The sequence below is a fragment of the Protobothrops mucrosquamatus genome, unplaced genomic scaffold, assembly GCF_001527695.2.
Source record: "Protobothrops mucrosquamatus isolate PMUCROS unplaced genomic scaffold, P.Mucros_1.0 scaffold_309, whole genome shotgun sequence".
NCBI classification, from domain to species: domain Eukaryota; kingdom Metazoa; phylum Chordata; class Lepidosauria; order Squamata; family Viperidae; genus Protobothrops; species Protobothrops mucrosquamatus.
Window position 1 is genome coordinate 489,786 of NW_015386385.1, and position 12,719 is coordinate 502,504.

A 12,719-nucleotide genomic window follows, 5' to 3' on the forward strand; every position below is an offset into this window, starting at 1 on the left:
TTCCTAAACAATATTTTGATTAATATATTTTCTAACCCTGTTGTAGCCACAGCTGAAAATGTGAACTTACTTTCCTTAAGATATCATGCAACAAGGGTGGGTTGGTTGGTTGGTTTTCTCAACTGTGGTGAAGACAGTACAAATATGCAGTAGTTTAACGATATGCAAAAAGTTTTATAAATGTTTGCAGACAATTTAAATAGAATGCGTCTTAAAGCCGCCTTTGGCTTCTGGAGCAGTGGTGGGATAGCCGCCCAGAGTTGCTGTATCAGTGAGAAGGCAGTGAGAAATTTAATAAATAGATATAGATTGAAATACAGGTAGTCCTCGACTTAACAACAGTTCATTTAGCGACTGTTCAAAGTTATGGCCTCACTGAAAAAAGTGACATATAAACTTTTTGTAAGTTTTTCACACTTGCGACCATTGCAGCATCCCCATGGTCATGTGATCAAAATGTGACCGCTGGGCAACTGTTTCATATTTATGACGGTTGCAGCGTCCCAGGATCATGTCATCACCTTCTGTGATCTTCTGACAAGCAAAGTCAATGGGGAAGGCAGATTCACTTAATAACTTAACAATTGCAGTGATTCACTTAACAATTGTGGCAAGAAAGGTTGTAAAATGGGGCAAAACTCACTTAATCACTGTCTCATTTAGCAACAGAAATTTTGGACTCTATTGTGGCTGTAAGTCGAAGTCTACCTGTAATGGATTACAGTACACAACTCTTGAAGAGAAAACAGTCCTCTGTAAAGTGAGATAGAGATAGAGATAGAGAGATAGATACACATACACCATCCACAATGTAGGGCTATACTAGATCTCCCTGTACCTATATCTCCCTGAGTTGCTTTAGCTGATTTCTCTGTACCAGATAAGGTCACAGTTGGCAAAAGCCCTCTTGACTTCCATCTGTTGTTCAAGCAGGAGCCGTAAGGCCAGAAGGGGTGCCCAAATCTCAAATCTGCTATTTCTGGAATAATACTTGCCCAGAGATAATAACCCTGATATTAATAGAACATTCTGACCAACAGTGCTAACTCCTGAGTTCAACTTCAGTCTGTTTTGCCCCATCAAAACCCTTAAGATCTTAATGCATTAGGACATTGGCAGCATCTCTCCTACAGCCCAGGCTGGTGATTTAAAGTGGATATTTGAGTGAAAATACCCAGTGAGGAAGAAGAGGAACGAATGCAAAATAATATCCTCGGGCTGCAATCCCCATAGAGTTGGGGTCCAATGGTCCAGTAAGATACCATAGGTCAGGGGTGTCAAACTGCCGGCCTGTGGGCCGGATGCGTCATCCGGAAGCCAAGTCCACCCCATTGCCGGCAATGGCAAAAGCGTCCCGATACGTTGCGCGGTGTCACGTGACGTCGCGAGTATGACATGTCTGCCATAGGTGATGATATCAAAGGTCACCAAAGGTAAAAAAGGATAAGGAGGGGCATGCTACCTTCATCTAAGTTCCAAACTGGCCATCTAAGAAAGTAGTCAATATTACTTTTGTCNCTTTTGTCTCATTCCCAGGTTTGAACCCTGACTGAAAAGCCTCCAAATAATTTGCTTCTTTTAGGGAGCCGCAATATTGGTCTAACACCTTTATATGTTATGTTGCCACCTTTCATGGCTAAAGCACTGTGAAAATGGCTTACACCTTCCCAACTGAAGCTTATCCACATTGTGGGATCTGGCTTGTTCAAGGCTGAAGGGTGCTTCCTCTTTAAACCTAGAAACAGGAAGTAAACATCAGAGAAAGGATCTACTACTAAACAGCAATCTGTGCAGTAGGGAAAAGCCCTCTAGGATATAAAGTTCTGTTCTCTTTAGCAGGACGCAAAACATTTAAAAGAATATAAATCTGGTTCTGTTGTCAGTCTTGAAAGAATAAATCCACCTTTTGGGGGAGGGGGTTGGGGAAAGAGGGCAAAAAAGGGAGAGAAATAAACCTTCATTAGAACAGTGGGTACCTCTCTTTATTTAAGACTAGATGAAAAGACTACGGCTTATTTACCCACTTGGGTAGAATTGATACTTACAAGGAGATCTCAGTTTCTCCCGTTCTTGAGTTTGAACACAGAACAATGGCTGCCAAAGTAAATTGACCTCCCGAACGCCTGTGTTCATGTAGTAGGGTAGGGATAATGGAGAGCTGAGTGCAAAAAGAGAGGGAGGGACTTCTGCTGGCACAAGGGTCCGGGGCAGGGGGGGGAGGGTTGGCTTTCTCTTTGGAGTCACTCAAGTGTGTTAGGCCAAAAGAGGAAACAGATGAAAAGGGTTTCTGCTCCCTATCATGCTTCTGTGGACAGCCTCCCGCAGGAGTTGAGACTGCTTGATCTTAACGCTTCTGGGGGTGAATTCTAACCGTGTTCATTCATAGCTGCTTTGAAAGAAATGTTGAAAGTGGTAGGCGAGTGAATCTCTTAAATTAAAGCAGTTCTCTAATTGCTGGAAAGTCTAGGATGTGCCTGTGTTTGGACAACAACATCCAAGTACATTTCTGCCAAGGATTTCTAGTAGAAAGCAAGCAACTTGCAGTGCAAAGATAAGATCCTTGCTGCGAGTTCAATTGTGCAGGTAGATTTCAGGACAGGGGAGAGACAGATTATCACAGGTGAGTGCAATGCACTCAGAGTATGGTTTGTTGAATACTATAGTATGTTGTTGACAGGCCAGTCATTCCTCTGCGGTATTCTTTCCCTTTCCCAGACCTCTTTCACAGGGGTAACTATCTGACTTTCCATTAATTTTAGCTTTATTTCAAAAATCTTAAAAAGACCATGGTGGTGTGGTTGTAGTTGCTCCTGGCAGTACCAATTGTCCTGAATATGAATTACCAACAAAGAGGAATGGACTTCATGCATCTTAGAAATTCTGTCACATTCCTGATCCATGACGTGGTAGACAGCTTGTTTCATATGTTAATGGCTACAGTCAGAATATGTTTGTTTCTGTTTCCAGTCGTGTTTAGTATCCAACTATTTTCTCTTTGTCTTCTTGCAGGGTACAGCTACATCCTCTCTGCCTTTCAAGGATATGCTATTATAGTGTTTATTACACAATATCTTTTTCTTCCTTTGAAGGTTCAAAGCCAGTTTCTTCTGTAAGAGCTTCAAAGCTGTTTTTGAATCGGAGAATATCTTCTGTGTCTCTTGCTTCTGCTTGTCATTCTTATCTGCTGTATTTGTTCCTTTGTTTAAATTTCTTCCTTATGGACAGTTGCTTCTTTTATCGGTTGCTCTTGTATCATCTCCTTTGTTCCAAAAAAATCTTTGTTCTTTCTTATGAATGGGAATATGGTCACTGCTGCTCCATTTCTTACCTTGAAAATTAGACTTCTTTTTAAAAAATCACATCAGTATAATAATAGTGCCTGAATATTAATTAGGAAAATAGTATTTTAGGAAGGTAATAGGTATCATCTTTCATGCGTGTTACAACAAAAAACACGATGTTGAGTAATGATGAATTTCTAAAGATTTGTGTGTTTAATACTTATAATAAGTTAGGATGCTATTTCTGAGGCAATAAATAAATTTTCTTCCCAAATCAATGGATCGTCCATGTTTCATTATAGAGTTGAGTGAAATACTCTTTAATAATAGTTAAAGGATTGGAAGTATAGCATTTTTGAAACACCATCATATAATGGTATAATTATAATGTGGACTTTGGATGGAGAGGACCGTTGGTTTAAAAGAGGGGTCAAAGAGGCCATCTATGTCAAAATTAAACAGCCCTCTCTTAACAGAGGGGGAGAGATCCAACATCATCTATCTCCAGTCTACAACACAGTCCTTTCAGCAGTTCCAAGAAGGCTCCATACTCATTTGCACTTTTCAGGTGACCCTGACGACACAGATAAGCCTCCAGGTGGTTTCAAAGACTCTCTAAAACAGGGGTGTCAAACTCACAACGTCACGTGACATGTCGCAATGTATCGCAACTTTTTTGCCATTGCTGGCAATGGGGTGGGCATGGTTTCGCTATGATGCATCCAGCCCATGGGCTGGCAGTTTGACACCCCTGCTCTAAAAAGAATGCAAATGACCAGCTTTCTGCAAGGAATATAAATCCTTCCATTCCCTACCATCCAGTCAGAGCTGAAGAAGCTTCTTGGATGAGAGAAAAAAGAGAAAGTCCAGTTGCCTCATGAAAAAGCACCTCCGTGCCAGGCATGACCTGGATGACTGAGAATCTCAATAGACATTGAACAAGACATGACCTTGATTAAGAGCCCTGGTGGCACAGTGGTTAAAGTGCAATATTGCAGGCTAACTCTGCCCACAGCCTGCAATTCGATCCTGATGGAGCTCAAGGTTGATTCAGCCTTCTACCCTTCTCAAGTCGGTAAAATGAGAACCCAGATAGTTGGAGGTAATATGCTGACTCTACCACTCAGAGAAGGCTGTAAAGCACTGTGAAGCAGCATATAAGTCTCAGTGCTATTACTTTTGCTAAAATCCTATGTTTCCTATCTATCTTCCATTTCTTTTTACTCAGTTAATTATTTTTTATGATTCCTCATAGAAACCTACTGAGACTGTCTAGTATGGACCTTTCCCAGATTACCTCATCATGTAGGATAAGGCCCTGCTGTGATGTCTCCCAATTCATGGGAGATGTTTCTGCTGCCTTTTGCATTAGATTGCTTGCAGATAGGCATGGGGGGTTCTCGGGAGCTTGATAATCTTCAATTTTGCATTAATGCTTCAATAACAGTTTTCAGCATTACTTTTATTACTATGTTTTAAGAGAAGGTTATGTTTATATTGGTGGTTTCTAAGTATCCTATTTTTAGGGTTCACTTTCTACTGAGGATATTGATAAAACTGAGCAAGTCCAGTGAGAGCCAACAAAAATGGTGCAAGGTCTAAGGGACAAAACATCTCAGGAGAGATTGGAGGAACTAAATATGTACAGCCTGGAGGACAGAAGGGAAAGGGAAGACAGGACTGAGTCCTTTAAATATATTAAAGGTGTGAATACGGTTCTAGAAGTCAGTATTTTCAATATGAGGCAAAAATCAAGAACACGGGGGGGGGGCACAACTTCAAACTGACAGGAGGTAAATTTAAAAGTAATGTTAGAAAGTATTACTTCACAAAAAGCCTGGAACCAACTTCCAATGGAGGTAGTGAATCAGTCCTCAGTACCTGAGTTTAAAATGCTTGGGATAAAGATGTCCATCATCTGACAATTTTTTAAAAAAAAATTAAAATAATAATTAAAAAATAATAAGAAAACAAAAAAAAATCCCCAAAACTCAAAGTCCAGACTCGATGGACAGTAGGTCTTTTTCTGCTGTCAATTTTCTATGTTTCTATGTTTCAATATAACTAGACTTAAATCCAGCATGATTAGATTAATTTTCTGTATTTCTAGCAGCTTTTCTCAACCTCAGTCCCAGCTGTGGGATGGCAGGTTTATAATAGAGGCTTCCTAGAATCGGTTAAAGCAGGTGTTCATGTAAACTTTGCTTTGTTGTACTTAAAAATGTTATTTGTGTATTTTGATTAATGTTACTTGGGGCTTTTCTCTTTTATTACCTAAAGGTCATTTCATGGGCAACAACACAGTCATAGATATTTTGAGGAGAAAGGGATATGAAGTAGACCATACATCTCCTGGGCAAGCAATCAGGTAACTACTGCTTTAACAATCATGATCTCAAGTTTCTTCAGGAAACAAAATATCATAGAAAATGTATTAGGGAGTTGAGACTACTGCCATTTTATTCAAGGTAAAAAAGTTGTGAACCTGGTCAACTTGTAGAATGAAAAACTTCTCAGTTTCCCACTCCCTCCTCTGCCCCTCACTCATGCCTCAAGTTCTCTGATGGAAAAAACACAGGGTGATCATTGTGTCAATAGTCCTACAATGTAGAAGCTTAATATTTGTAAGATGAGTGAAAATATAATGCCTCTATAGCCATCATGCACTATAGTTTCATGAAATAGTGCAGTGATGGCGAACCTTTTAGAGACCGAGTGCCCAAACTGCAACCCAAAACCCACTGATGCATCATCGAGTGCCGGGTGGGCGTGGCCCATTGCCTGGGCGTGGCTGCAGTGGTAACGGCAGACTAGGTGGGACTAAAAAGTTCAATCAATCAATTCCAACTTTGCAAGATCTTTTTTTTTTCCTGTGAGAAGTTGAATTTGACTGATTGATCGAACCTTTTTTTTTTGTGTACACAGCGGTGGAGGCCTAAAGCGAAAAGGTTTTATAAAACCAAGCTGAAGGCCTAGGACTCGGGCGACGGCACGCGTGCCCATAGAGAGGGCTCTGAGTGCCGCCTCTGGCACCCGTGCCATAAATTCGCCACCACTGAAATAGTGTTTCCAATTTACTCTAAAACTGAGGCAGGATATAATTTTCTTCCAGATGACACAAATATTACTCTTCTCTAAGGGATATCTATCTTCTATCTATCCATGGTAGATGGAACTGGATGTCACTTTCGTGAGTTGCTCTCTGCTTCAACAACTTATATCCCTCTCTAAACTTCACTTCTTCACTTGATAAATGAAGTGCCAAGTTATGACTTCCATATGTGAATAATTTTCCACAAATGTAGCAGACTTGACAGGTCCTATACATCTTTTGGCATTCACACAGATAGCAACACCAGAAAGTTTCATATCAACCAAAATATGATCTCTTCAGAGGATGAAAGCTGATTCCAGAACAATTCCTCCAATGTAGAGTGCCAATAATTTCGGTAGTCCTTTAAGAGAAGCAGGAACTGGGAAATAGCAGATACTGTATGAACATCCATTCAATTCTGTCCCGATGCAAAATGAGAGTTTAATTATTATTTTATATCTTGTTTTAATACAATTAAAATATACCTCAATAAATAGATTTTTGTATCACAAGTAATTATCAAAATGGCCTGATAGGGGGAGGTTTCAAAGAAATACAAATAATTTCAATTGACAAAGGTCATTCTAATTGCAACAGCAGAAGAATAGAACTAATCTTTTTAATACTGTAACTGTAAGAAGTAAAAGTATGTTGTGATCAGCATATAATGAAGGTGGTTAAGTATTTGCTCATGTTTCTACAGAATGGAAAGGAATATTTCATCTTCTTTGACTGCCTTTTCCTTCAATATTAAATCACTTGGAAGCAGGCTTTATCCTTTTGCTTAAACATTCTTTATGGATGAGTCATTGACTGTTGATTCATCAGAGAGAATGGGAAATATCGCTGTACAATTTGTCAGTGAATTCTAAATGCTGCTTTCTCTCTTGTTGCTTTTCGGAAAAGCAACGTACAGACTCATCCTGTTCCCATCTGGATTCTCCAGACAATCCTTTGTGTTTCATCTCCTATTTGCCTGGCTTTAAATAGTTTATCTGAAGTTTATTTTACATTCCCATTCCTGAGCTAAGGTTCAGTGGGTGAATTTCATTGAGCATTAAAGGCATGGAGGGTGTTTGTTTTTGTTTCCGCCTTTCTTGCGAATTCAGCTCATTGGAGAAAGAAAAAGGAAATCACATAATACCCACTGCTTTGTAAATGCTACATTTTTCTATACGTTGCCTTTAAGCATGCATTGGATAGTTGTGTGCGTATGATTTTTTTTTGTGTATTTGGAGAGGATGAAGATAATCTCTCCAACCCCATGATATAGATTATTGTCCTTTCAATGTCTTTAATATCAAAGAGTAGATTTTCCTTTACTCATCCTTTTAGCACATTATGTGGGCAATCATTCTATGGGCAACACAGTATCAGAAGTGGCTTTGTGTCGGAATGCTATTTCTGTTATATTTATGGCAATTTGCGATATCCTGTGGTCACATGACCACATGTTACGATGGCTTTGCCAAAAATCGACACATACTGCCAGTTTTTGGCAAAACTGTACCATACCAAACAATCAGTTTGCTTAACAACCACATCTGCACTTACGATTTCTGTGGTTTGCTTAATGATAGCTGCAACAAATGTAAAATCAGGTCAGTCATGTACCTATCCCATTTTATTACAATTTGTGACCATAATGGCTGTATCTTGAGGACAATCTGTACTACTAAAACTCTTTTAACTGGGTGAAATGATGCATCATAGGACAAAACTTTTTCAACCAAGGTGAAAAAGTACCTCAAAATGGGATAACTTGCAGAATGCCAGGACCGATTACTACTGAGTTAATGAGATTTGGGGAGGTGTGGCTGCTTCAGTGTTCCCAAGCTGCTGTCAATTTCCCACTGTGGCAGTCATGTCATCTTTATTTTCAATGCTCCTTGAAAGCTTCCTGGCCATTTGCACAATCTCTTGTGTAGCAGCAGCCATTATGTACCTGCCCTATGGGAAGAGAAGGGAAGAAAGAAAGAATGGAGAAAGGAAGAAAGGAACAGGGAGGGAGGGAGGGAGGAAGGAAGGAAGGAAGGAAGGAAGGAAGGAAGGAAGGAAGGAAGGAAGGAAGGAAGGAAGGAAGGAAGGAAGGAGGGACAGCTTCCCATAGGGAAATTCAATGGTGAAGCCAACAAGAAGTAAAAAAATCACTCCTGTTCCCTCTGAATTTTGGCCGGCCCATGGCCATTCTGTTTCTCTCCTTTAGATAAGGAAACATCTCTGAAATGATAACCCAGTGGGACACAGATTTTTTTAGTACCTTATTAGAGCCTGCTTTAAAAGGAAGGTGAATGGGCACTTTTGCTGCCTTGAACATTTTTGGCACTGTCAAGGAGGGTGAGGTGTTTGCAGCACACGAGACTCGAAACGTTCGCTGCAGTTTACTTGTTCTGTACATTAACTCGGAAGACAATCAACCCTTATTCTCAACCTTATTTTATTTTGCTTTTTGTAGTGGAAAAAATCGACAGAAATTATTGTCCGCCCTCTCCTCGACATCCCCAGAATATGCCTCTTTCATTATCTCACAAGAGATCCAACAACAGCAGGAGGAGGAAGAGGAGGAAGAGTTGTTGCTCGACACATTATTGCCCGAAAACATGGACCTGCTGGAGAAAGCAGAGAGGAAGTACAAGAAGAAGAAGAAGAAACAACCGAAGAAACAGCGTCAGTTCAATGACCTTTGGGTGCGCATCGAGGAAAGGTAATGAGCGAGTAGAGGCAGGCAATACATTTCTGAGAAAGAGCAAAAAGGGAGCCCCTTAAGAGGAACATTATTTGTTGGCTTGTTGGTTTTTCTGCCTACTGCAAAAGAAAGATTCTCTGCGGTTATAGTAAAAAACAATGCAATAAAATACCCATAATATAATTAAAGCAGCCCAGATCAAACTCTGAAAGGCTCTCTGAAATACTTTGGTTCAGTTCAGTTTTTAATAATTCACAGAAAGCCAACAGTGTGGCGGTCTGATCAAATTAGCAAGAGGAGGGTGTTCCTTCAAATCTCCAACCCACATACCTTGTGATGGGGGGAGTGGGGGAGAAACTCAACAGTGGTTTCTCCTGGACATTTATGTTGGATAGTTCAAAACTGGTTGCAGAAGATGATCCTACAGGTGTCTTGGTGCCAAGCTATATGGATTTATAGGTTAAACAAGTTCTCGAAATTGCATTTGGAAGCCTATTGGAAACTAGTGAAGATCCAGGGCATTGATGTCATATGCTTGTCTTAGCATATATCAGCCAACACATTCTGGACCAATTCTAGTTTCTCATTGATATTCAAAAGCAGCCTAAAGTAGAACATATTGCAACAGTCCAGACAAGCCATGTTGAGGCCATGACTCATTGTTACAAGGCTGTCTCATTTTAGGTAGGCTGCTACTAATGCACCAGCTGTCCATCCAGTAATAGCTGTGAGTCTAGGAGGATTTGCATTCTTAGAGGTAGTACCATCCTTCTGAGAGGCAGTATTGGAATTCACAGAGTATTCATGAACACACAGTAACATATAAAAAAAGAGTAACACAAAAATATTGTAAGCTTAGGCAAAAGGTTCTAGCACTCCGTATCACATATTAGTTCATTGTGTATATCTGGAAAGTTCACAATCAAGATAGCTGTTGTTGTCCAACAAATCATATTTAAGAGACACTCCCTTTGATGCAAAAGGATATTTACATAATAAATAGCCACAAACACCAATAGCCACTCATAGCCAGATCAGTGAATTTGCCTTAGGCCTTTTTAAAACCATCTAAATTAATCAGCTTCACTATAATTAATGCAGTAAATTCTATCATTAAGTATTGCAAAGAAATAATAGGGTAGATGTGATTCTTTTAGTTTTTGGGTTCAGCAATAGAGGCTGAACTCTTAAAATTGCAAGAAAAGGAGAAATACATTTTTGTTCATATTTTCCACATCATCTATAACCTGGTCATATTTTATCTCGGTGCTCCCAAACTTTTTCCTTCATTACTCAGATCTGCCTATCAGAAAGTTCTTATTTAAATATCCCTGTTGTGATTGGGTAATGGGTTCATGTGTCACTTGCCAAAGAAAAAAGACTTTTATCCTATTTTGTGTAATTTATCCAGGTTTGGGAAGCACTGTGTTTATCTTATCCAAAAGCCAAAATAGTTCTGTTCTTAAATTCTCAATCTTAAGAAAAAAAGATCAAAGCTATGGTTATAAAGAACAGGCCTTGCTACAAAAAAATTTTTTTCAAGAAAACATTATCATTTCAAAAGTGAAAACATTCTAGAGGTTCCAGTTGTCATGTATTGTAATAAATGGACATTTACAAATGTTAAAAAAACAATATTTGCAATTTCTGGTATTTTCTTGTTTCATTGTTAATAACCTGACTAAAGGATGGATGAATATAGCTATATAATCTGAAAGTATAGATGGAGAACTGTGACAGCATATAAATTAATCATTCCACATTATTTGGTTTGGAGCGGGACCTTTTATAGTGCCGAACACTGGGGAAAAAAGAGCTTTTTTGTTGATTTCTGGAAGTTAAGTAGGACATTTAGTTTTGGTTCCTTTTGGAGAGATCTGCATCAGTGTTGTTTATTTATTAAATTTATATGCTGCCCATCTCACTATTAAAACTATTTGTTCTTCACATAAACTGCCAACTGGCTATTTTTCTACATATCTGTGAATATCTTTTATATATATATAACTTTAAGGATATGTGGGTTTAAAAGGGACCTTAACTACCTTCAAATTTCCCAAGTTCCTTTTTGTTTAATGCAGAGGTCTCCAACCCCAGGGCTGTGGCCTATTCGGAATTGGGCCGCATGAGTGGTGGACTGGAGTGCGTATACACGCAGCTCCACTTGTGTGAGCGGTAAGCACTTGCACGTGTATTTGCCAGCAAAACGCAAGTTGAGCTACATACACGCCAGCCCACCTCACGTGGCCCAGTTCTCCTCTCCCGCCCCGCCCCCCCAGCCAGGCTGCCAAGCCACAAAGGTTGAGGACTGGGGGTTTAATGCACTTTGCCACACAGAAGTAAAGTAGAGTATTGCAGCTAGACTAGACTGACTGGTTTAATTTGAAATTAATATGTTTTTATTTAATTGATGAATGCTTACTTTAAACAGAGCACTAATAAACCAGGTGGTCAGAAAGGAATGCAAAATGATGTCAGATTTTCATTCCTCACTCACACATGTTGAATATCATTGGTCCATTTCTTGCATCTTTTGCATGGTTCATCTTTTGGAGATTTAGTTCCAGTTTCTGGGGCCTCTTCTCAAGTATATCCTCTCCCCATATATGACATATTAATTGGGGAGAGGAAAGTGAGGGGAAAGAAGAGAATTGGTTTTTAAGGAAGCTGGGATGGAATGCTTTCAATTTTATAATTGTGCCCATAGCCAAGGTTAATATATTTCTGCCCAAGAAAATATCTATCCTCAAGCCAGGAAGGTCAGAATAATGGATCAATTACAGAACAACCCAAGGTTTAATGGTTCCATGGGAAAAGTCAGAAGCTTTAATACTGTTTGATGTTTCTGATTCTGAAAGTTGATTTTAAATCAATGCACATTTGCTGATATGGGAAATATCTGACTATTGTTCACCTTAGGAAGATTGTACAAAATCTGAAAAGACTATAATTTGAATTGCTTTAGAAAAAAGTGATGATATGGAGAAAAAATAAAGCAAGTCAATGGTTTTGCATACTTTGGCAGAATATCTATGAATGCTTACTGAGGATAGAAATGTGGATGGAGAAATTTTAAGATGTGCAAATGTTGATAGTAAGCTAATAGGAAACTGCAAGGAGTGAATGTCAAAAGAAGCAAAAATGTACTGTATGTGTACAAGACTACGATTTGTTATAGGATGTCAGATTCGGGAATGTAAAGAGAACATAAAAATTCCCATTTGAATGTAACAGGAAAGAATTCCCTAATAACAAGAAAACCCCATTTCATATCATTGGCAACTATAATGTGACTGATGTCAGGAAACTGGATTACTTTTACTATATATTATGCATGGAATGCAGAGGGAAGATTCAATGGATGGCTTCCATATTTGGTCAAAGATCTACAGAACTGTGCAGTGTAACTCTTCTTATTAGGCAATTGTAACCTTTGACAGAATCTGTCCAGCTTTTTTTCCCCTTTTGATCAACTGCATTTAATTGGAATTTTCTTTTCTTTCTTTTTTGTCTTATAGCACCACTGAGCCACCTCTGCGGATTCATATAATTAATGGTTACATTTCTGTGGAACCTCAGCCACGAGGACACAAGCAATCCAGACATATCCAGGCAGACAGGAGCTGTTCTACCAGACCCTTTCTATTCTTCTTCACGT

At 39.2% G+C, this 12,719-nt stretch overlaps 1 protein-coding gene across 1 annotated transcript in view; it reads left to right on the forward strand.

Moving 5' to 3' along the window:
- Nucleotides 1–12,719, forward strand: part of LOC107302974 (metalloprotease TIKI1-like) — a 29,039-nt gene that overhangs the window by 12,681 nt on the left and 3,639 nt on the right. Inside the window, exons 4-6 of the mRNA XM_015832147.1 lie at nucleotides 5,562–5,649; nucleotides 8,831–9,079; nucleotides 12,580–12,717. Of these exons, the coding sequence (XP_015687633.1) occupies nucleotides 5,562–5,649; nucleotides 8,831–9,079; nucleotides 12,580–12,717 (475 nt within the window). The remainder of the gene's footprint in view (nucleotides 1–5,561; nucleotides 5,650–8,830; nucleotides 9,080–12,579; nucleotides 12,718–12,719) is intronic.